This window comes from Ursus arctos, unplaced genomic scaffold (genome assembly GCF_023065955.2).
Source record: "Ursus arctos isolate Adak ecotype North America unplaced genomic scaffold, UrsArc2.0 scaffold_26, whole genome shotgun sequence".
Taxonomy (NCBI): Eukaryota; Metazoa; Chordata; class Mammalia; order Carnivora; family Ursidae; genus Ursus; species Ursus arctos.
The window spans coordinates 36,760,198-36,785,945 of NW_026622941.1; the positions used below are offsets into that span (position 1 = coordinate 36,760,198).

General features: G+C 39.3%; 1 protein-coding gene and 1 long non-coding RNA gene across 4 annotated transcripts in view; one reads left to right on the forward strand and one right to left on the reverse strand.

The window, feature by feature from the left end:
* The window catches only part of LOC113257710 (uncharacterized), a 319,690-nt gene extending 297,885 nt beyond the window's left edge, over positions 1-21,805 (reverse strand). For both annotated transcript variants that reach the window (XR_008955934.1, XR_008955933.1), the window contains exon 1: positions 132-21,805. This is a non-coding gene — a long non-coding RNA (uncharacterized LOC113257710). The remainder of the gene's footprint in view (positions 1-131) is intronic.
* A 262-nt stretch (positions 21,806-22,067) lies between these two features.
* Positions 22,068-25,748, forward strand: part of ARID2 (AT-rich interaction domain 2) — a 161,319-nt gene continuing 157,638 nt past the window's right edge. Inside the window, exons 1-3 of one of the 2 annotated variants that reach the window (XM_048216558.2) lie at positions 22,068-22,500; positions 22,616-22,709; positions 23,770-23,867. In XM_048216558.2, coding sequence (XP_048072515.1) covers positions 22,409-22,500; positions 22,616-22,709; positions 23,770-23,867 — 284 coding nt within the window. In that variant the 5' untranslated portion in view covers positions 22,068-22,408. The remainder of the gene's footprint in view (positions 22,501-22,615; positions 22,710-23,769; positions 23,868-25,748) is intronic. The other variant, XM_048216559.2, reaches the window with a different exon arrangement.

The following is a 25,748-nucleotide window of genomic DNA, read 5'->3' on the forward strand; positions in this document are numbered from 1 at the left end:
TCCTTTGAAGGGACATTTTCGAGTCCTTGTAGCTCAGTGCCATCCCCACTCCCCTTAACAACTATCAGAAGATGACCTGGCCTCAAAGCCATGATCAAAGAATGCAAGTCTGCTCCCCCCTTTAGCTGTACCTGTGTTCACATAGCTCTGGTTGTGGAAGAGGTATCATTTCTCCTGTTCAAGACACATGAATCCACAGGATGTCACTTCTTCTGCCTTCTTAGGAATTCTTTATTATTTATTTACACTCTATTCTGTATCTTCAACTCTCCCTTTCTCCTGGCTCTTTCCTGTGGACACAGAAAGGAGGTCATCTCCATGATCTTTAAATAAACAAGACTCGCTCTTTGTCCTCCAGTTTCTACACTCTCTCTCCTCTGCTCTTCACAGCTTTTAAAAAGGGGGCCTGCAGGTGATGTCTTCTGCACTCACTTCCTATCCACACCACAATCTCTGGCAATCTACATTCTGGTCCTTTCACTACTGAAATAGCTCTTGCCCAATGACTTCCTAGTTGCTTAATCCAAAGAACAATTTTTTCTTATCCTCACTAGCATTGGTGACTGTTAACTTCTTTACAACTCTCTCCTTAGTTTCTGGGATAGTGCTATTTCTTGATTTTCCTCTAACATGCCTGGACATTCATTTTCAATCAATTTTATGAGCTGTTTGATCACCCCCTTAATGTTGGCTTTCCTCTATCTAGCATATACATGTTGGGTTCAACTGACACCTGTTGACAAATCCCAAATCTGCAGCCCTAGACCAGTTCTAAACTCCTGATCTGAACATTCAAGTGCCTAGCTGTTCTCAAACTCAACATGTCTGCAATGGAACTTATCTGCCCCCCCATTCTCCCTGTCATTGCCTTTCACTCACTAAAAGTAGTCATTTAGAAATTATCTTTAACACCTTCTTTTCCTTTCCTCCTACGTTTGCATTTAGTTGGTCATCAAGTCCGAATTTTCTCTTCAATCAGTCTTCTACTCTCCTACATCACTGCCCTAATTTAGAAAGTTTAATTGTGCAGCATGCTTTCAATAGTTCCCCATTATCTTCATGACACATTTTTAATTAGCATGGCGTCTAAAGCCATTCATATTGTAGTTTTCCCAAAGTAGCGTTTAAATTGAAGTATCCAGAATGCACCATTCTCTTTCACCTTTCTCTGTGCTCTTCCTACCCCCACTATTTGGTCCTGCAATACTCAGGTCAGATGTCTCCTCCTGCAGGGTGTTTCCCCAGCTTCTCCAGACAAGATTAGGCGTTCCTCTGGTATATTCCTGTAGCATTCTGGGTTTACTTCTGTGAGGGCATTCATATCAACCATGCAACTGCTAAATTTACTTATTGGGATCCTTCTTTAAACCCACCAATAATAATAGCTAACATTTGTTGAAAGCTGTGTAGCAGGCCCTATATTAAGTGCATTGCATGCATTATTCATTTAATCCTCACAACAATCCTAAGAAGTCGTTACTAATACTACCTTTGATTCCCAGGAGAGAAAACTGAGCTTACAGGTTAAGCAACTTCCTCAGTCACAAAATTATATCCTAACCTTTTTGAGAGCAAGGATCCGTCCTATTTGTCTATGAAGAAAACTTGTTGATACAAGTTGGAGGTACATGTTGATACAACTTGGGGGTACATGGTAGTTCCCCAACAAATGTTTATGGGTTGAATAAATGAATGAAGAGCACAGAGGACAAGACTGGAAGCAGAAAACAGAAATTAAATAGAGGCAGACTTTAACTAGTCTGAATGATTTTGTATTAGCTAAAACTGTCCAATGGAATGGATCACTCAAAAGACAGTTACATGTGGCACTTAACACACTGAAGTGTATTTATACATTTGCATTTTTCCTCCCTTGTGAGTAGGGGCTGTATCATACTTTGCTTTCATTCTTCAGAATCTAGCCCAGGGCTAGAGATGCTCAGCAGGTGTTTGCTGAGTGAATTGGATTGAATTTAAAGGCCCTGCAAACTAAAAAATGGGTATTTGCCCTTAATACAATTCATTGTAGTTTACTAACTCCCATGGTTCTTAATTTCTTCCCATTATTTTGCCTTTTCTTTCTAAATAACTTTGAGAATAAAGACAAAGTAGGGAAAGAGTTTAGAGACTTCATTTGTTGTTTGTAAAATTCCACCAGGCTGTAAGCCCTGTGGGGGCAGGGAATAATAGGTATCTTTTATCACATTACATCCTTAGTCTTGCACATAAAAGCTGTTCAACAAATATTTCTTGGATGAAACACACATGCTTTCATTCGCATGCACGCACACACCCCAATGGTGTGCTGTTTACTCCTAGAAGGGCCCCGTGGAACCATATGCCATATAAGGAATTCCTGCATTAAGTGGGGGATTTGAACCAGATCATTGTTGTTACATGTAAAAACTAGTTAAAGTATCTACTTTGGATCCCAAAAAGAGAAATGGAGAAAGGAAAAGAAGAGAAAAGGACTAAATCACAACTGTCATTCCCAAACCTGAGGCAAGACTCAGAGTAGTAAAAATCTCCCTCAAAAACCCCACAGACAGTGGAAGAAACAGTGGCTGGAGGACCTCTGAGGCCCCTACCAAATTTAAGATTATTTAATTTTCATTTATTGATCCTAAATATTGATGAGAGGCTACATATCAACACATTGATGATTCAATCTGGAATTCATTTTTTATATACTATCCTAGGCACTGAGGATACAGTTGTAAAAAGAGACAGAGAAATTCTTAACCTCATGGAGTTTACATTCTAATGCAGTATGGGAGCAGGAGACAGATGATAACAAGATATTTTAGATAGAGTTATCCAAAAAACGTAGCAAGAAGCCAGGAAATGGCAAAATTCATGAGAAAGCACTACAGTCACTGTATCTTAAAGTGCTAGGCTCTTTGGTCATTGGCATGAGACAGTGGACCTTGAAGTAATTTTTGATAGTAATTCCTTAGCACTTTAAAGATCCATTCCTTTCTCAATGTCCTATTACCTAAATTCCCCATACCGGTTACATTGTTACCAACTGGTACCATTTCCTCACTGGCTTCCAGCTTTCCTTTCTCCTCTGTGCATATAAAAACTACTAACTACAATTTTCTCTTAGGTATCATATCAATTATTTTTTCTTCTTAAAAACTTCAACAGATCTGTGAAGATGCATATGTCAGTTTTGTCACCTATTTTTTCTCCTGCCTTTACCTTTCTCAAGTCTACTGGCAAACTCTCCTTTTTCTCAGTCTTTCCCTAACCATTCCTTCAAAAAACCAAAATAATCTTTTTCCATGTGTACCAACTAGACTTCATCTCACTTAAAATATTCTGACTTTCCTTTTCTTCCATAATACTTTTCCTAACCTAGTATAAATAATATTAAACACTGCATTTTCACATTTTTAGTTACAGACAAGATTTTAAATTTACATCTTGGACAGCAAAATATGCAAGAAAGCGTTATAACTGAATTTTACATGTTTTATATTCAAACTGGTTTACCAATGTTTATTTTTATCTTTAGCTTTGGTGCAAGACCTTGAGAATCAGACTATTATTTTGAGCTATGTTCCATGCTTTTTTTTTTTTTTAAGATTTTATTTATTTTAGAGAAAGAGTGTGTGTGTGTGTGTGTGTGTGTGTGTGTGTGTGTGTATGAATGGGGAGAGGGGTAGAGGGAGAGGGAAAGAATCTCAAGCAGACTCCATGTTGAGTGCGGAGCCCTACACAGGGCTCGATGTCATGACGCTGAGATCATGACCTAAGCTGAAATCAAGAGTCGGACACTTAACCGACTGAGCCACCTAGGCACCCCTATGTTCCATGCTTTTTAACATAGGAACACAAAGACCCTAATTAACATCTGATGTCTTGACACACTTCAGATCCAAATGATAAGAGATGATTTGTCTGCCACTGTAGGGTCAATACATGGGAATCACATACAAACACCCATGTTTTTTCCTCTAAAAGAACTATGAACAGCAATATTTGCTTTGAAGAACATAGTTCTTAAAGGCTTATCACTCCCAGAAAGAGAGTATTTTTTTAAAGTCCAATGAGGTTGAATGTTCTTTATGCCCACTTTACATCTTTCAACCTAAATCACTTCACTCCAGGATATACTTTAAGCAGTTACCCTTCCAACTTATACAGTATCTTGTACTTAGGGTTCTCAGGCAATTTAATCTACCATATTCAGTAGAAAGTCTTTCCCCTATTTAAAAGAGACATAAGGTTAGAAATCTGAAACTGCTCAACTCAATATTTCAAAATAAACTAGTACTGGAGCTAGTAAGGCCCAGAATTCCTATTTTAGTTTTGGACAATTGTTCTATATTTAAATATTTACTATTCTTAAAATTATTGTAAATTATAATAATTAAAAAAGAAAGGATTTAAGCTGTAGGGTTTGATCATATTGAAAGAGCTATAAATTTGTTCACTCTAAACGAGGAGCATATGAGGGATATCCAAATGTTTTATAACATTTCCTTTTAACTGTAATAAATGACCATGCTGGAAAAATAATTATTTTATAATGCTGGGTCTCAGGGAACATTAATCTCATTTCAAGTAAAACCATTTTAACTTTTTAGAGCTGATTCAATCATCTATGACTGACTGAATGAAACCTCATATGTGCCTGGCACAAGTAGGCGCTCTGTGTACATGGTGAGATCTGAATCTAGATTCTATTCTTTAGAGAAGTCACAAGATCCAGGATTTCCTCTGCTCAGATATCCAGATGCCATAACTGAATCGGAGGGTAGTGAGAGCAAGCTTTCAAATCCATCAACACCCAAAAGTTTTTGTTTCTCACCTGCTCATGCCTGACCCAATTCTAAAACAAGTATATGTTTTTACTGACAATATTTTTGTTGTGGATGACTGTTGGTTGCAGTTAGCTTCTGCAATTCTACCTGGCTCTGAAGTTTGTTTTTTTTAAAAAAAAAAAGCTGTTAAGACAGACATTTGAATTTAAAGCTGTGCGTTAAGCTTACATAAATTCAAAAATACTTGAGGTCTCAGTTATAATGCTCTACTACTCCAGTTATGGTCAGCTGAAGTGGAGCCTTGTCAAAATACTTTTAAGCTAAACAAACACTGAATTTTACAAATGACATCAAATAATTTCTATAATATATTTAAAATTCTTTTCCTATGCTCTTCAGATCCTCCAGGTAATGAGATAGAAAACAGAATGATCTCTTATAGATCTTTAATGGCACTTGTTATTTAATATTAGTTATCTTTGTACATGTTTTACTTTTAGAAGTAACATAAAATTCTTGAAGGTAGTACGTAATGGGCACTTAATATTAATTGAATGAATAAATGGACAAACATCCAACGAGGCTAAAGGAAAGGACAGATAAGCAGCAATTTGTGTCCCTGTGTGCAGTGGAAAGTACACACTTGTAAAAAGTAATCCAACTATGCTTACGTGATGACTGGGTACATTGAAAAATTCACTAATAAAAAAAGTACCACTTAGGTAACATATGCACACACAGAAGCACACACAGAAGCAAATGCAAAGAAAAGTGCTAATAGAACATATATCAAAGTGTTAACAGTGGTTACTGCTAGGAAGAAGGCTGTGATTCTGGGGGCAAAGCCTTAAGCTACCAATAATATTTAACGTTTTACAAGAGAAATTTATCTATATTATGCAATTCAAAATTAATTAGAGAAAAAGGAAAGGGAAGAAAACATAAGACACTGGCATAGAACCAAGAGACATTCTAGGCCTAACTTGCTGTATTATCAGGAATAAATATTTAAGTGCTCTTGATTTCCATTTTCTTATTTAAAACGTGCAGGTAAGATTAGCTGATCTCCAAGCTCTCTATTTTATGATGAACTGTGAACTATCAATCATTATAAATCACTGAAACCACCAGATCAATGAGATATAAAAAATCTAAATACCAGCCAAGCTGTTTAGCATTAAGAATATAAAAATTAGAAAGTTTCGTTCTACTTTTGTACCAAAGCTTGGTGTATCTGCACAAAGGATCAGCAGGCAATTTCAGGTGTTGTACTCCTAAAAGACAACACAGAGCTGGAGTAAGTGCATAAAAGGGATATTAGGAGAATCTAGGGGAAAAATTTTCTCTTCCTCTGAATGAGGAAGAGAAAAAAGAATATCAGTACTCATCTTTTTGGAAAAGAAAATGTTAGTGAAGTAGTACATAACATTCTGAAGTATTTCTTTTGATGCAAGGAACATTGTAAAGATGCCTAAAAGGTGTTCTGTTTTGTTCTTTTTTAAACCAAGTATACCAAGTAATGTGTACAACCGATAATCTTACTTATTCGCACATCTCTAAGTTGTACTTTATCATCTAAACGATGGATGATGAGAAGGATGAGATGGTCAAGGATAAGGAATATGAGGCCCAGGTATAAATGCTGCATACCTGTTACTTTTTTTTAAAACTGTGTATTTTTAAGCAGCCATTTCAAAGTGGTATGACCCCATGTCAAAACAGCTACTGAAATATGTCCTAATTTATGGGAGAATGGTACTGATGATGTAGTGGCCACAGTAAAGTGGAGGCAATAGATGTGCAGTTAGTGTGTGTGTGTGAGAGAGAGAGAGAAAGAGAGAGAGAGAGAGAGTATGTGAAGAAGGGGAATATGAAAGCAGTATTACTCGAATTGACTCATGCAGAGTATGGATGAGTCCTAGAAATCACCCTCATCCTCACAATTGTACTTCTCCATGATTTCTCAAATCTATCCTCAAGCCTTCATTTCCAGTCTCCTATTATATTGTGATAGTAGTTTACTACTAGTCATTCCTTACTACTAGTCACCTTCTGTTCTAAACCTAAGATAACCATTTTTACCAGTTGTGCACAAATAAGTTTGTAAGCCAAACATATTTTATTTTTTTAATATTTTTTTTATTATGTTAGTCACCATACAGTACATCCCTGGTTTTTGATGTAAAGTTTGATGATTCATTAGTTGTGTATAACACCCAGTGCACCATGCAATACATGCCCTCCTTACTACCCATCACCAGCCTTTCCCATTCCCCCACCTCCCTCCCCTCTGAAGCCCTCAGTTTGTTTCTCAGAGTCCATAGTCTCTCATGCTTCATTCCCCCTTCTGATTACCCCCTTTCTTTATCCCTTTCTTCTCCTACCGATCTTCCTAGTTCTTATGTTCCATAGATGAGAGAAACCATACGATAATTGTCTTTCTCTGCTTGACTTATTTCACCTAGCATTATCTCCTCCAGTGCCATCCATGTTGCAGCAAATATTGACCAAACATATTTTAAAAAGTCAAATCTGTATCTCTCTATAATAATAAAATTTCCTTTATTGTATTCCTATATGCTTGAATGTGATGGAAATGACTGCAGGAAAAGCGAGAGCCTAGGAATTTACATGGCTTTGCATATATGTACATCTAGCATTTATGTGGCAAAAGAAAAATGGCTGAGAATGATAGTCTTAGGAAAAAACTTCAAATTCCATAACATCATGGATGCTTCTCCCAGGCTGGCCTAAGTGAGCCAGAAATTGGCTCACCCACAGTGGACTAGTCACCATTCCCCAAATGTGCCATATGTTTTCATGCCTTGGAGCCTTTCAATACTCTAGCCTTCCCTTCTCCACCACCAACTATGAACATTCTTATAAAATACACTCAAATACCCCTTATTCTATGGAGCTCTCAGATTTCTCCAGGCAAAGTCAACACCTTCATCGTACTCCTTGATCTACTATAGTCAAATTATTCCTATGTCCACTCCTTCCTCCTGTCGCTCATGAACTCTAAAACTTTAAGGCAGGTCTTGCACCTTCTTTTAAACAGTTTCCCATCTTAACATGTTGCGTGGCTGATAGCCTTCCATTAATGGTAGTTTGAATGGAGGTAGAAGAAAACAGCAACGAAACATCTGGTTCTAAGGGGCATTAGGAAACTCTCTTGTTATCTACAAGATAAGACAGATTCATTTAAACTACTCCATGAAAAGCTCTTATTTTAAAAAGCAATCAAGGGGGCGCCTGGGTGGCACAGCGGTTAAGCGTCTGCCTTCGGCTCAGGGCGTTATCCCGGCGTTAGGGATCGAGCCCCACATCAGGCTCCTCCGCTATGAGCCTGCTTCTTCCTCTCCCACTCCCCCCGCTTGTGTTCCCTCTCTCGCTGGCTGTCTCTCTCTCTGTCAAATAAATAAATAAAATCTTTAAAAAAAAAAGGCAATCAAGGCAGGAAATCTTGTAATTTTCATTGGAAACATTTTTTATCAAATAGCCCTTGTTTAAAGTTCTTTCTTACACAGGAAATTTTTACAAGATTCTGCAGAAAAAGATGCCTAAATCAACAAAATATAACTTTCACACTAGCTATTAAGTGTCCTCTAAAAGCATAATCCAATTAAGAAAAACCTATGTTTTGTCTCACATTCAAAGGTGTCTATTTTGAAATTAATTTAATGATAGTAATATTCTTTCCCATTTTCTTTTTCTTTTTTTTTTTTTAATTCAAAGAACTTTTTCATATATTTCTCTTTTTACTATTTGCTCCTGACACTATCTTATGGCTATGGTCTTTAGTATCAACTACATCTCCAGCTGAAATCTACAAAACTCTGTGAGTACCTTAAAGGCCCCTAAATCTCCAACAAACACTCAAATTTCCCTTTTCTCTATGTTCACTAGATTCTCTATAAATATGCATCGTGTTTTGTAACTGAGATGCTCCAAAATGTCCTCCCTCTAGAGTGAGGGCCTATTACAACGAGCATAGCAACGAAGTCTCTTCATTTTAGATCAGGTGTTCTTAGTACTCTTTAGCACATCCAAAAAATCCTTAAGACCTCCAAGGAGCCTCTGGTAAGTGAGGAAGTAAATCTAATGGGAAAACACTGGGAGAAGATCTTTAATGAGGCAACAGGAAAAGGCAGGGGATTCCACGAATTCTGGTAAACTATTTGGGACTCCAGAAAGGAATGGGAACATAGACAAATTGTTTTTTTGGGAGGTAGGAGGAGCAAGACTAAAGAAGAATATGAGAAAAGTTTCAGATTTCCAGAGGAATAAATGTTAGGGTGAAATGAAATGTAGGTGTGAGTAAATTTTCTAATTTCTGTACCTAGCAATTTTGAAGTGCTTCATGGTTTATGAACAGACCTATTATGTGGTTAGGTCTACATCTCTTCAACAGAGATAAAAATAACTGGTCACCATCCTAAATATAAAACTATAAAATAGACTAAAAATATTCTACTTCTTCCAGGTATGAAGAAAAAAATCACACACAAGAAAATGTTATTTTACATAATTAACTTCAGCAAATCAGAAGCTTAATTAGGATAGAATTTTAAAATGGACTTTCAAGAGTTATTAGGTCTATATTAACTTATCCAATAATATATACTTAGCATATTATATTGGTTTTATGCAATATGGGTTACGAAGAATAAAGAGTGATACTTGCCCTCAAGAAGCTCACACTTAAGCACAGAATTAGCACCTTTTGTTTTTGACATTTGTGTTCAATTTTTAACAATGTTTAGACCACTTTTCAGTATTTTTGACAGAATACCAACTGTATCAGAAGGCCAGGTATATTTGGAAAATAGGAAATACCCACAGGATAACATAGGAGGATCTGAAAGGCCCTGAGAAGTCTTATGGAAAAAGAATTTTAACTTCACTTAACTTGGTTGGTACTTTCCAAAATTATGTAACTGCTTTTTTTTTCTCCTAACAACCTATAAGCAGATGATGGCACACTTTGAAAAATGCTGATTTGCGTACAGAGTTTAAAAAATGTATTCCTAAATATTTCCTAAGGCACTGAAAACACAAACTTTTAACTTTTCAGTTTCAGAAAATACATGAAAAGTAGAGCCTCTGTTTGCAAATTCTTGGTAACTAGAAAAATAATTTGATGGAGAGGTCAAGGGATAGGAAGAAAATAACAAATAGCTTTTCCAAACCATGGAAAACTATCTGTAACTGTAAACTATGTTTTAGAAAGACTAAAAATATTCATAAAGTTTTAATAACAGGTGATTTAAGTATATAAGCCTTTTACCAAAATCTACCTTATGTGAATATACTGTTTAGACTCTTTCAAATAAATATATCTTAATCTGTGATAAGCTTTACTTATATTCTTAGTATATGTAGAGGCAAGATGTTACATGCTCCATATTCCATTTGTTAACATTCACTATCTTTCTGCTCTTTTCTGAATTTTAAGTTTGTACCTGCTCTTCTCTCTTGGTAATAACTAATGGAATTCTAGTATTTAGGCACTTCTATTTGCTGGTTTGAAAAAAAAAAATTAGGAAGCTTAAATGAGGAAATCATGTACTCTCTTCCCCATAGCTGCAGAAAAGCAGATAAAATTCTATTCTATGTGATATAACTGCCTTTGCAAATGCGATTTTTAAAAAAATAGTCCTGTTAGACACTTGGGACTTGTGTTGCTATACCCTGTGAAAATAGCATAACTTTTATAGCCTGTAATTCTGATTGTCTTAGTAATTTGTGGCCTTGTTAATAATACTTTAAGTAACATTTTTTATTTCTGAAGGTTTTTTGCAAATTTATTTTGAGAACACAATCATTGGCACATCCCTTGCAAATATATGGTCACGCACACATCTCCAATTATGCGTATATTATTTAGAGAATTTTCACCAACTCATCTTTAGATAAATAATAGGTGCTATGACCAAAACAGACACTTAACTATAATTATTGAAGAGCGAACTGATTGCTCAGAGAAAAACATAAATTTGTCTCTGCATACGCAGTCTGTTTTCAACACGAAGTAGTAAGAACTTTTCCTTTCTCCATATTCTTCCTAGTTGGCAGAAGGTGCTGTTCTTACCTGACATTATACTTCTACTTCTCAAACATCACAACTGATTGATTCTCCTGTAGCTTTTGGGTAGTTCTTTTAGATAATTGTAATAACAATAAAGGTTCCTTACTTCTAGAGGAACTAAAATATCTAGGAGTCCTTATAGTCTCGGGATGTGGCTATTACTAAACTAAGGCTGTGGTGACCTCTTGCTCACAGGCATTCTTACTCTTATCTTTAGTAACCAACTGGTTTCCTCTAACTCATTCAGATGTTACTGTTTTTCAAGATGAGGCTGCAAACTAAGTAAATAAAATCATAAAAGTCCCCTGCAGATATTCAGGTTAATGTCATATGTGTTGTTCACAAGAATGTTTCAGTGATTACGTGTACCTTTGCAGAATAGGTAAAAACATACTTATATGCAAGAGCTGACATGACTGTTGGCAAGTCTTTATTGCTAAAGCCTAGCAGTATCATTTTTGTCTAGTAATTATCAGGAAATACCTTTTTCTGATAGATTGTAAAAGAAGTTTATAAAGTCCTACTGACTATTCAAAACTGTTCTACCTAGAAACAATAAGGACAGTATAACATCTAGATGGGACTCTAAAAAAACAAAGTGCCCAGGCATATTGGCCATTTTTAAGAAATCTTCAGCAACCAGACTGGATTTTTTTAAATTCATAAAATATTAATGGCCTGTGAGATTTCTAGGTATTTACCACCTTATCTCCATCTAGGTTCCTTAGTGGAAGATGTAACCTGAACCTCACCTAAGGGGGCCTTTTAAAATATTCCTATTTGTCAGGTTCAAAGTCTCCTGTTTTGGATCTATGTTTTAAGATATTCTCTCACCCATCAAAAGATTTCTTATTATTTTTAGTTCCTTACAGACATAACGTATAGAGGAAAGTTTCTTGAAAACCTCCCACTTAAAGCACCAGACTAGTAGTAACAGCTTTCAGGTAACTCTTCGTAGTGCTGGGTCTATCTAGGTAGCTGGTGGACCTTCTATCCTAACCCTGGTCTTCTGGTCAGGAAAATTCTACCTCATATGTCAGACACACCCAAAAAGCCTTCCAGCCCTGTTCCAAGAGAATCCATCATGAAATAACTAAATCTCCAGGAGATAGCACGTAAACTTGCCTGTCAATAGGAAGGTTTTGCCTCTGACCTCATTTGATGGATCTTAACTAGATTATAATCTGTCCCCCTGAAGTATAGCCCAACTTTTGCTTTCACGCTTGGAGGTTTGGTCTTGGCCACTTCTGAACTGGGTTGAAAGACTATATAACTTTTCGGTAAAATTTGCTGTTCTGAAAATCTTTCCATGTATTTAATCACTTTTCTTCTTGGGAAATAAATTCTTACTTGAGACCTGTCAGTCAACACAGAGAAACCAGGACTGCTAATCTTTCTTTCATCAAACACTGCCAAATGACCATCACTAGCACAATAAGAGCATGACACCAAGCAAATACTGCGAGGGTTGCAACTTGCTACACCACCACACCACCCTTCTTGAACTTTGTGGTTTATTGAATCTCAATTATAAGGCAAGGAGGATCTCTTATCAAAGACTGAATAAAACAAACTTTTCTAAAAATAACAGACCTGTACCTAGTTATTGCTCTACGGCTGTGGAAACTCAAAAGATACAGTAAAAATACATTCCTTAAATGCTGGGTTTGTTCTCAAAACCTAAAACATTAAGGGAGAAACTCTTATCATACCAATGTCTTTTACCTGAATAATGCGTGCAATGTTTGGATACTCAGAAGTAAAAACCTCCTTTAAAGTTCAGAATATGGCAATGATTTATCATAATAAAATTTGTGGGAAAATATGGAGGCACTTGCCTTACATTCAGCAACTGATGTCCCTTAATTCTTAGACAGCTTATTCTGGACTATGTTTTAAAAAATGCTACCTGTTAAGGTGAACATAGCACAATGTATAAATTTGTCAAACCACTATAAAGTTGTACACCTGAAACTGTGTCAACTACACTTAAAAAAAAGCTGTCTCATGAAAAGAAATTAAATCTAAATATGTTGTTGTTCTTTATAAACAAATAAGCAAGCAAGCATGCTACATGGAACTCTGACTCTGAGTGAAACCTCTACCTTCATTTTAAGATTTTATTTATTTATTTATTTAAGAGAGAGGAGTGCACGTGTGCACTCAAGTGTGAGGAGCAGCAGAGGGAGAGAGACAAGTAGACTCCACACTGAGCAAGGAGCCCAGTGTGGGGGGCTAGATCCCATGACCCTGAGATCATGACCTAAGCTGAAACTGAGTCAGACATTTAACCAACTGAGCCATCCAGGTGCCCTGAAACCTCCAGCTTTAAATTGTGACTTTAAGGAAAAGAGGATGATAATTTCAAAGACACCTATTTCACTTGTCAAGCTCATGCACACTCATGGTCATATACATTTGGCCTGGCTTTGTATCTTCCAATATTTTCCAATGAGAAATATTCACATCTGTGAAGCACAATGGTTTACGGAAATAACATTCCAAGTGAGGTTATAATAATCTCAGAAAGATAACAAATTAGTAAAATAAGAGATCAAAAAGACTGCTTCTCTAAATCTGCTCACTTAGAGGATGGCCACTGCAGTGGGTCCTACAGAATTACTTGGCTCAGATTTTACCTTCACCAGCAAAGAAAGGATGTATGTTCACTGGCAAGGAATGATGCCCCTACATTCCTGGCAATTCAAGCTATGTCAAAAAGAATTTGCCAGGCTGTACCAGACAGAGAGCTAAGACCTATTTACATGGGTTGGTAGCCTTTTAAAGGGCATTGAGCAGTACAAAAATTGTACAAGGTATTGCAGTGAGGCTAAAACTGTTAGTCCATATGTAGCAGTAATATTTATAAATATCTTATATAAGTTGTAGCCTTGAAAGATGCATATCCAATGTTCTTACCTGGTTACTAAACAAATAGTGCACATTGGCAAAGAAAGTCTAAGAATAAGTGATAAGGGGATTCCTATAGATTCTAATTTAAGATAAAGTATTGCCTAAGAAGCCCCAGACCTCATATTTGAGCTGTTTTCCCAGTAATTCCCTCAAGTAAGGTCTTTTAGCTTATTCTACCATAATTCTGTTTTTATTTTGCTTATTTTCTGTCACTTTCACTGATCAATGACTTCTGTTTAAATTTTTATATACTACTCTTTAAATAATAAATGATTTGGATAAATTTATGGTTTTATGCATATTTGCTTAGCAACTAACTATGATTCTGGAAATTGGATTTTATTAGCAAGACAGAAGGAATGTTTAGTAGAAAAAGCATTGATTTGTGAGCCAGGAGGCATACTGTAAAATGTTTACCTTTTAAGAATGAGCTCAATGTGTAACATAAATCAAGTGCATCAGCCTAATTATTGGAGTCTGAGTAAAGCACATGTTTCCTCTCAAATGTGCCCTTTTCCACTGGTTCAGTAGGGAGTGGGCCAAAATCTTATTGTTAATGTATATATAAAACATGATGGGATGCTACCCTTCCCCCACCCTCACAGACAATGCATGGAATTTAAATTTTAAATAATAATTAAGCATATAAGGATCTACAAACAAAAGAGGGCACAGAAATAATGTATTTCTAATAACCATTGAACGATTTAGAATATGCACAGTTTAGGACTCAAATAGTTTAGCATTTTTTAAAAAGGTTGTGATGAACTGCCTTCAGACTAGTATCCTTGAAGTTCCAATTATCATACACTGGGTCCACAGATAAGCTACAAGAACCTGCTGTGAGATAAAGTAGCCCTGTTGACAGATCTCTACAAAAGCAAGGTCTGGGCCTACACCTAGGCACATTCCTCAGAAACTGCAGCAAAGGGGAGCAGAGCAAGCAAGCACAAAGGAGAACAAGAAGATTGCAGTGTGACCTGGCCACACCACTGGAAACATTCATCAATGTCACCCAGGAACACAAAGCACACACTACTATGCATGCAATTATAATAAATGCATATATATCCCTAGATATTCCCAATTAGTTAGCTGAAGAATTATATTTGGGGCCCATTTTGAATTAATTTCTTATCCACTTAATTTTCAGCAGAGGACAAATTAAAAAATAGTTAAATGCATTTAATTATACTTTCTTTAAAAATCTATAGTTCTTCTTTGGACATATTTGCTTGTTTGCTGTAATTCTTCTTCTTCTTCTTTTTTTTTTTTTTTAAGTAGGCTCCATGCCTATCGTGGAGCCCAATGTGGGGCCAGAACTCATGACCCTGAGATCAAGACCTGAGCCGAGATGAAGAGTCAGACTGAGCCACCCAGGAGCCCCTTGTTTGCTGTAATTCTTATAGTCTGTTGAACTACAATGATACTCCTTAACTAGTTTCAAAATGCCTTTCCCCTGAGACTCCTACACAAAATAAAAAGCAGTGCCTGAGGTGATCCTCTAAAGTTACTACTTGTCTTTAACAAGTAGAACTTTAGCTTTTTGGGTATCACAGGGCCCTTTAAGATGCCCATGCCTGCCAAGACCCTTTCCCTTAGAAGAATGAATAAACACATTGTTTCACAAGGTTAGCGGACTCTTTGAACACAATATATAGACCACAAGTTAACTCTCTTATCCAGTTTAGGAATATACTAAGAGTAATATTACAAAAGTCTCTTTAGAAACTGACATTGAGAACAAGGATAAGGTCAGAAGGAGAGTATCTGCAGTGGGCACAAACCCACCCAGGGTGGTGTAGTCTGATATCATTACTATTTTTGGTGGCCCCAACTTTAATGGAGCAGAAAAAACAATTGAGGTTAGCAAATGGTGATGTCAAGGATGGATTTAGTTCACTGGGAGGAGGGCAAATTCCAGCATTTCCTAAAGAGTGCGAAGCTTTTTTGCAGTTTCCAAAAGAAGAGGAGCAACATTGTTTAACCCCCCATTAACCTTGAGGCAATCAATCTTTCAATAGTTAAAATTACTAAACAACAGAACAGGACCTACACTTAAATTTATTTAGGCTATCAGTAATGACTAATGGCCATTTAATATTAGTATTATTAGTAAGAGGGACATTTGGTTGTAAGATACAACACTCCTAAAATTTTCGTCTTTGTTTAAAATACCTGCAAGCATTGAAGTTACCTGTAAAATAATAAATCAGTTATTTTATACCCCCAAAGAACGTAAGTATTTTTCATGTAATTATCACATAAAGATTATTCTAAAATATTTCTGAGTTCTATATACTATGAATTACATCAAAGAACCATGGCACCTTTAACAAATTGTTGCCACTGAGCTGTTGGTTAGAATTTCCCTTAACATATAGCAAAAAACCTCAATAATTTACACTTGCTCTGGTTGACTTTCTATTTTGATACGTAGTTTGTGGTATGTTTTCAGAGAAAAACAAAAACTAAATTAATATTAAGTCAATACTACTCTGGTTCATATAGCTTCAAAGGAAAACCTGTATGTATATTTATAAAACCTAATTATTACATAGTTTTGCATTTTGGCTTAATTCCTATTTTATTGTTTCACCAACAAGACTGCCAACTCTTTAAGCTTTACAGCTAGTCAAGAATTAAATCTGCATTAAATACAGAATTAATGTGTCTTTGGAGTTTAATTTTTTTAAATTAATAGCAAAGTGCAATGTCAGAAGAGTCAATGTACCAAAAAATTGAAACAGAAAATCAAATTTCATTAAAACAATTCCTCTTCGTTTGCTCAGTAGTATATTTTTTACACCCCCTTGCTTTTCCCATAATTAAAAAGTTAATTACTGGAATCATATTTTTTGTGGATCTGAGTTTTCAAAGGATGTGATTTAAATGCTGTTATTAATATTTTTACAGCACTTTGAATAACACTAATCTTACATTGATCCTAACAGTAATGTAATGCTATTTTGTATATAATTATATTTAAATGTCTCTATTCTAAATAGAATTTTGAATTTAACTCTATGCTAAATATCCTGCTTAAGTATTAAAAATTAAGAACCCTATGGTCTGAAGAGTTCATTATAATCTTTTAAAGCTAGCAGTTAAAGATTAACATCTTATACTGGAGTATAATTTCCTTGAGGGCCAAGGCAATTTCTCTTGCCCACCTACCTTTTGCCCAAGGTAGGCATTCAATAAATATTTATTCAGTAATTTAGTAATCTGCATTGATAAAAATTAATATTTCCTTGGTTTAGTATTTATGCTTTCCTAGTGTCCATAAGTTATTAAATACTATAACAAAGTGTTAAGCTATTATAAACTGTGATACTTTATAAAAAGCAGTTTGGGGCCTACTGTTCTTTTCAGTGATCAAATTAGATGAAATAAATAACAATGCACAAATGTACCACATTAAACCCATAACAATTTTAAAGATTCAAGATTAGCTAACTGACCTAAACAATTAACGAGAACTTCCTGTCAAAAGCACACTTAGGGATGTCTCTCGAAAGAACATTGTAATTGGTTAAAATATGATTTTTTAATTATTAAGTCTTATTAAAAGTTCTTTAGTAGTTGAAAATTATCTCTTGTTTTGTTTTTAACAAATTGCACTAGATTTATTTACAACGCATAGTCTTTAATATCTATTGAAAAGAAACTACAACAAAGAAATCCCCCAAAACTTATCAGACCCTGTAGGGACAAATCATTCAAATCTTGGTCAGCTGCAGATTCAGAACATCTACTTTATAATTATCTTAATCTACAGTAGAACAAACTATCTCCTCACTTTTTAAAAGCTTAGTTACCAGTACTCCTTAAGAGTCATCATCTGAAGAAAGACCTTATCTATGATTTGATATTGTAAACAAAGATTCAAATAAGTTAGCCCACATAAAAAAGTACAGCAGCAGACACAGGCAAGAGCAGCAAGTGGTGAAAGCATTCTCTTAACAACAATTCCTTTCTTCTTAAGATCATCTTTAAAGAAATAAAAATTTAAGTTCAAAACCTTGTTCAACCAATTCTTTTAAACCGTAACTTAAAATCCAAAAACTTGTCCAATTAATCAATGTACCAATTCCTCAATTAAGTTAGTTCAGCTGTTGTAATTTTATAACCTGACATGCTTGATTTGAAATTTGGTTTAGTTTTTAAGTTTACTTGAATGAGAAATTTTAAACATTACTATTTCTTAATTAAATAGTATTAAAACTGATAAGAATCGGAGATGCATATAAAATAACAGAAACCTCTAATTATGATGTTCTGAGTTTGCAGTTACTATTTAAAACCTCACTTTTGCATTTTTTCACATCAAAAATATTTTGTCAATATTTCTCATTAGAACAGTAAACTATACAAATTGAGCTTCAACAATCTCCATTGTCACTGGTAATTTTTATGGGAATAATTTCTATTAATGCTTGAAAACAACTACATTTTATTTATATCATCAAACTAGAGAATATTGTAAAACTGTTGCACCTCCCAACATTTTTTCCAGAATCCACCTGCTCTATGCTGCCCACTATAGGAAATGCAATACGGTACAAAGAAATGTAATATGCGCTAGGGTTACTATTAGTGCAATGCCTTAAAAAAATATTCCCTGGGTACTTGGGGTCTAAGATACGGTATTCTTGAAAAAGATACAGACTGATTAGTGGTAACTAAATTTATTAAATATAAAGAACATCAGTAGGAACAGACAGTACCAGAAACTGTATCTTGGTAATCCACACGCCAGGAGTAGCAACTGGGTGCGGCAGGGAATGGGGCATGGAACTTAGTGATTGAGGCGTAGCCTGCAGAAAAATGCAGTTTTGTACTAGAGAGGAAATATGAGGGTCAAAATCAACCTAAATAACCCCCCCCCAAAAAAAACCCTCATGGAAACATAAATGTCGCTGCCACCGTAAAAAAAAAAAAACACACATTTGAAATAAGTTATTCCCAAAATGTATATTTAAGTTGCATCAGATGTATCTCCTCTTCTCTTAAACCTATGCATTCCTCTTACAAGCAAACACCCTTAAGAGCTTTTGCTTCACATTTTTCTACTTTTGGAGAAGTTGGACCGTGTAGTAATCTGTTAAACATTAAATTTTATGGTTTTTTTTTCTTTGCCTAGAGCATATGCAAAGTGTTATGAATTTAAATTCTATTCATCAGATATACTTTAGGACTCCATTTTGAAGATGACAGCTTCTTTTCAGAAAAGGGTTTTTTTTTTCAGAGTCAACTCTCCAGTTACATATCACATCTTAATTTTTTTTAAAGGTAATTAAAACGTTAGCATCACACTCCAGGTCTTTACCCTTCGAAATTTTTACTTAAAAGCAAAACACACTATTGTATATGCATGTGTGTACACACACAAATACACATTAACAGCAAACAGTGGCTTAAAAGTGGTAACCCCCCACTGAAAAATAAAAAATGTCATCCCTCCACTCCGCCCTTCCATATGAAATAAGACAAACAGATTTGCCCACTGCCGAGTGGGATACTAGAAAACATGTTCTAAGACATGTTCTGAGACACTGGCAACACAACCCTAAATCCCGACTCGGACGACCTAAATTTCAGTGTACATGCCTTCGTTCCCACTGCTGCCCCATCAGCACCATCCCGGACGCGGGTCCGGATCGCGACCACCCGGCGGACCAGGGCTGTCGGAATCCCAGAGTACGGCCGGTTCCCCGCAACCCGGCTTCCCAGCTCTCCGGCTCCCGGCCAACCGCGAGTTCCCGGACCAGGAGGTTCCCAAGCCCGCGACCCTGATGAGGGGTACTGACGGTGCTGTGGACTCTGGCATTTAAAAACTATCGAAAAGTCTCGCTGCACAAGTGGAGCGGCTGAGGCCGCCGCTTTCGTTCCGCATCGTCCCGTCCCCGTCTCTTCCGAGCGGGCCAGGCGGCTCAGGCGACTCTCCGCGAGAGCGCGGTCAGCTGCCGGGAGCGCGGAAGGGCAACCAAAGCTACCAAGATGCCGCAGCAAGTCCCCCGAGCAGTCGGCCGAAGCTTTCCCTTCTCCCCTTAGTTACAATTACCCCGGCAGCTTCTGGAGCTTCCTTCGAGAAAATGAAAATAGTAAAAAAAAAAAAAAAAAAAAAAAAAAAAAGCATGAATGTAACAGAAGTCGCTGACATTTTCCGTTGAATGGGGTCCCCTCGGCTCCATCCCTTAAGCAGAATCTCCAAACTCGGATGCATCCTCAGCCGAGGTATTCCATGTTGACAGATCTCTCGCCTCCCACAAAATGGGGCCGAGGAGGCGGCCGCTGTCTCCTCTATGGGCGCCGCCATTTTGTGAGGCGGCGGCGGCGCGGCGGCAGCAGCCCGGGGTGTGTGTAATGGTTGAATAGAATGACCCCCTCTAGGGAATCCCCGGCGCGGACAGTTACGTAAGGGGCTGTGCGCAAGTGCGGCGTTTAGGGAATCCGCACAGCCCCAGCCACGCAGCTCTGCGGCCCACATCTCCACCACCCCTAAGAGGACCGGTGGGGGGAGGGACGGTTGACCTGGTCTCCCTCCTACCTCGCCCCCCCTTGCCGCCGGCCCCGACCCAGCTTCTCCACTCCCCCAGCCGGATCTCCGCCTTTCACTGGTTTCTGAGACACTCACTGGCCCTTGGGTGTCAGGAACTTCCTAGCCACAGCCTCATTCCAACCCCATTTAAGAGACAAACTTTACTTGGGAAATAAATCCGTTTCCTAGAGTGAGCACCGGAAGCATGCTGGGCTATATTACATAATTTTTTTCACCACCAAATAAATGTTCCCATTGGAACCACTACCTGAAATCATAAGCATCCAGACCTTTTTAAGCCTGTGACCTTGGGTTACTCGGTGACTTTGCCCATAGTGGCCATCACTAAAATGGGAATAATGATACGCCTCACACACTGTGAAGCTTAATTAACATTTGTAGCAAAGGGCCGGTTCCAACGCCCCTTGTAAATGCAAACTTAGGTGGGAGTATTTGTTGAGATGATTAGTTTCCTTTTAAGCAGCTTTTTAAAATTAACCTTCAAAATATTTTAAGTGGGGACGGAATTTGAGACATTTGAAAGCAAAGGAAAACAAGGTTTTACTCAATATTTATTTAAGCGCATCTATCTTTAAGATACCTTAATGTAAAAATATAAGCGTTAATTATTGCCAAAGTTCAAAAGATTGGTTCCCAACCAGTATAATTACTGTTTGCATAACTCAGCATAAAATAATCTAGTTTGATATGTGAAACCAACCAAAGGCAAGATGAATTAAGAGCATTACTATATTTCCACAGAACTAGGACAGTTCACATTGTATTTAATTTACAGTTTGCTAAAGTTAGTTTGTGGATAATTCATGGAAAATGTGCTAATCAGGCCCCAAAATACTAGCACAAGGCTGAGAAAAGCCGATTCCTTTAGACCTTAAAAAAAAAAAAGGTAACAAATTGACTTTATTCCGATCTGTGAATGATGCGTAGCGTGAGGAGCTGCCCCTCGGAGCTTCCGTTCCGTACCGAGCGCCAGACTGGTTCTGTCGGGCTGGCAGGGACTCCGAGGCGGCCCTTCCAACAGCCGGGCCGGGGACGCGAACATCGCCTCCACCCCTAACCCTGGAACAACCGGTAGTGGCCGTTTCCCCGCGCCGCCCCCCTTTCCGCCGGCTTTGTGTGCGTGTGAAATGTGCGGCACATTGCAGATGAACCCTAAGCCCGGCGAGCCGAGTCTATTGTTCCCCGCGAGGAGCTGCCGGGGCGGTGTGGAGCCAGGCGCAGTGCCGCGGCCGGCCCTCGGGGGTCGCTGTGCGGCGCTGGCTGCCCGGCCGTGGCGGCGGCGCTGGCGGCGGCAGAGAGGGAGGCTGGCGGGGAAGGAAGCGGGCGGGCGGCGCGCAGCGGCTCGGCTGCCGCCGGTGCTTTCTGCCCGGGGACGCCCCAGCCGCCGCGGCCGAGGCCGCGCGTGAATGTGTGCGAGGGCCCCGCGGAGCTGCGGCCGGAATACACGCTGTCACCCCTCTTTCCACAAACCACCACACAGACCTCCCCCTCCCCACCCCCAGCCCCGCCTGCCCCAGCCCCGCCGCCGCGGCCGCCGAAACTCCCGGGCCTCCGGCCGCCCCGGCCCCTCACCGTCGGCTCGCCTTTCCCCTCGCCCGCTCGCGCGCCCCCGGCAGCAGCACCATGTTGAATCGCGTCCCCAGGCCGAGCCGCCTGGGCCGGCTGCGCTGAGAGGCGGGCGAGAGCCGGGCCGCGGGGAGGGAGGGAAGGAAGGGGTGGGGGCCGCGCTCGCCCCGCGGCTTCGCGCGGATCCGGCAGTCGCCTGCCCCTCTAGTTTCGCTCCGATTTCTTTAAACTTTTTTAGAAATTCCCCTCCCTCCTTCCCTCCTCTCCCCCTGGCCTCCTGCTCCCTCCTTCCCCTCCTCCTCCTCCTCCTCCCCCTCCCTCCCTCCCTCCCTGCGCCGCCGCCGCCGCCGCCGCCGCCGCCGCCGCCACCGCCGGCCCATGACTGAGCCCCGCCGCCGCCGGCCGAGGAATGGGCTCCGGGCTCTGGTAGGAAGCGCAGGGAGCGGGGGGCGCTTTTAAAACACCGATCTGGGTTTTTTAAAAACCTCCTTTGAAAAAATAATGGCAAACTCGACGGGGAAGGCGCCTCCGGACGAGCGGAGAAAGGGACTCGCTTTCCTGGACGAGCTGCGGCAGTTCCACCACAGCAGAGGGTGAGAGCAGAACCGGGGGGGCAGCGCCGGGGCGAGCCGGGGCGAACGGGGCTCTCCCGCCCGGGCCGGGCGCGGGGTCCCGGCTGACAAGTGCGGGGCTTTCTCTCTCCCGCAGGTCGCCTTTTAAAAAAATCCCTGCGGTGGGTGGGAAGGAGCTGGATCTTCACGGTCTCTACACCAGAGTCACTACTTTAGGCGGATTCGCGAAGGTGAGTGGAAGTTTTAATTTGTATTTCCCTCTCGCTGGCCTCTTCCAAAAAGTCTCCTTTGACCCCGGAGTGGGCGCTCGGGGCCGGGGGGGTGGCCCGCGGGGGCAAAAGGCGTTCTTTTCGCTCCCAGCCGGTGGCACGGAGGCGGACGGCGGCGGGGCTGTTTTTGGCCTGGTGGCTCGCGTGCGCGCGGCGGGCGCGGGGCTCGGGCGGGCGGGCGGCCCGGCGCCGGCTCGCGCCCTGCCCGGTGCCCGGCCGGCCCGGCGGGGTCTGAGCGCCGCGGCGGGGAGTGCGGGCGTGCGGGGCGCCCGCCCGAGCCCCGCGCCCGCGCCCGCCCGCCCGCTCGCTCGCGAGTCAGCTCTGCCGCCGCTGCCGCTCTAGCACAGGCGGAGACACAGAGACACACAGACTCTGAGAGCAGTTTTCGTGCAACTCAAAATTAGCGCGGGCAGGTTTAACATCGATAATCGGCTGCGAAATGATCCCGGCAGCCGGGGGCACAGCCTCGGCCCCGTCGCCCTCGGTTTATACAGCTAACAAAAGAAACCAGGACCTGTCTCCAAATAGCCATCTTAGGCTTCAAGGCTAGGCAGAAGCTGTAGGCCTCAAAGAAGGGCCTATGGAGATGGATAGATCTGGGAGAGGGATCGGAATCGGCCCCGGCCCCGGCCCCCCCAGAACCTGCGGACGTCGCTGTCCGGAACAGTATTGATCCTTTTGAACTTTTTTTTTTTTAGTGTAAACGGACCGCGTTGAGATTTAAAAGGGGGCGACAGAGGGACTTGCGATTGGTTATTGTCCGGGCTTCAAAAACAAAACAAACCCACCACCCCCCCTCCCGCCCCCCAAACAAAACAAGTGCTATTAAATACTGGGCTCTCGGGTGAAAACACAGTGATTCAAGCAGCCCTTGCTTAGTTACTCTTACGGATCGATCTGAAACACCCACTGATGCCTGAGGTATCTACAGATCTCTGTAGAATGGGTATTTATTTCATAGTTAGGTTAGAGTTTTCTTGGATGGTGCACTCTCAGACAAGTGTGGCTGTGTTTTTAACAGGTTTCTGAGAAGAATCAGTGGGGAGAAATTGTTGAAGAGTTCAACTTTCCCAGAAGTTGTTCTAACGCTGCCTTTGCTTTAAAACAGTATTACTTGCGGTGAGTAGTAGTGACTCTTCCACAGTATTTGGAATTGAGGGACTTAAGGGGAGATTTGTTTTTAGGGGGGAAAAAAAAGAACCCCCAAACAAACCCTGCACACCAAACAGTTTCTAAACTTCTGTTCATTTTTTTCAACCTGCGAAACATCAAATATCCATAAAGTGAGGTTGTAGGAAGGTGAAAGTTTTCCTCACCTATTTTAGGATTGTTTACATTTTTCATACAGGATCATTACAGGTGACACCCCACCCTCCATCTTGGTAAACATTCTTTTGTGACATTGTTATTGATTGCTTGATATCCACGGAGGGGCAGAGAGGTGATGCTTAGTAAAAGAGTTAAGATAGTTAATGAAACTTTGTATCCCTTGGGAAAATTTTTACTTTGCTTTGGAAACTCCTTTGCCTTTAATTCTTACTTTAAGATTTTTAATAAATGAAACCTCTTGTGTGGAACCGTGTAACAGAGTGGTTTTTCAGTAGAATATTTCCACACAGCATGGCATGTTGGTGCCTTAGGTGACCAGGATTGTTTTTAGAATAAGTTCTTTCGAATTTTTGAGTGACTTGAAAACGTTCAAAAGGATTATTATATATGTAGGAAGATTAAGGATACTATGAAATGGAATATCATGATTTGGATTTTCTTTCATTCTCTCCCTCCTTTTTTGACTGTATATGACAGAGTACATTTCTTATTCAGTTGATATGTGATGCAGTTTAGATAATATATTTTCTGATTCAGCTCTGTTTTTTTCTTTTTCTGGTTACATTTTTATATTGTAATGTATTATGAGGTCATCTTTTATTTTTAATGCTTAATGTCTCATAGAGGGTCTTTAGTTGGTGGTGGTTATTTAGAACTAAAATAATGCTCTTCATATTTATTGCTTTTTAATAATATAATTAAAGGGATGTAAAAAAGGGATAGTTTTTTTAGTTAATGTAGCTTCTGCATAGTTTGAGTTTGGCACTTATCATTGCTGTACATGCAATATCCAAATGTAAATATTCTGTGTTAAGTTCAGCTTTCTGAAGTAGGAAATGCAGTAATTGCCCAGGTGTACTTTCTATTGGCTGTCTTAGATTGACTTCAGGCTTGAAGCTGAAGAGTTCACAGAACTTTGTGGGTAGTTACTGAATTACACAGAAGTCTAGAAAATATTAAATATGGCTAGTTGTTATCTATTCTAGTGTGTGTGTGTGATGGCAATGTGTGTCAGAGTACATTTTTAAATAAAGGTCTAAAACAAGAAACAAAGTGAAGTTAACCCCCCAAACTGTTGATTTAGTAATGTGGTGAGAAGTAGAGAATTTTGTATTTATGGTGATATTCATTTGCTCATTTCCATTTATAACATTGAGAAGAATATTATTATTATAGGTCTTGGTTTTCTGGTAATCAGTTTGAACAATTTGGATTTTAAACTGTTTAAAACACATTTTAAAGTTATGCCTAATATTTATTGGGTTGATGGATTGAAATTTAATATCCAAAAGGTACTAAATGATATATAAGGTTCATGAGATGTGTGTTTTTCTGAAGAATTTACACACATACAGACAGGATTTTAGCATAATCAATTAAATGTCTAGAATTCCAGTTTTTTTTTTGCAAGTTACATAAATACCGTTTTTCCAGTTGTAATTTCTATCCTGAGATCATATCATTCACTGATTATACTGTTAAGTACTATTTTTAAGTATATAGCTTCAGGGTTGTTTGCAACTCTTTACATTGTTCTCAGATCAATTTGAGCTTTATGCTCCTATTAGAAGCTGCTTTTTGAACTATGTCCTTAGCTAAACTTGTTTTTCCTCCATATGTCACTCTCCAGGTTTGTTTTTGTAGGGTTGTAGCTAGGCTACTAGGAAAAAA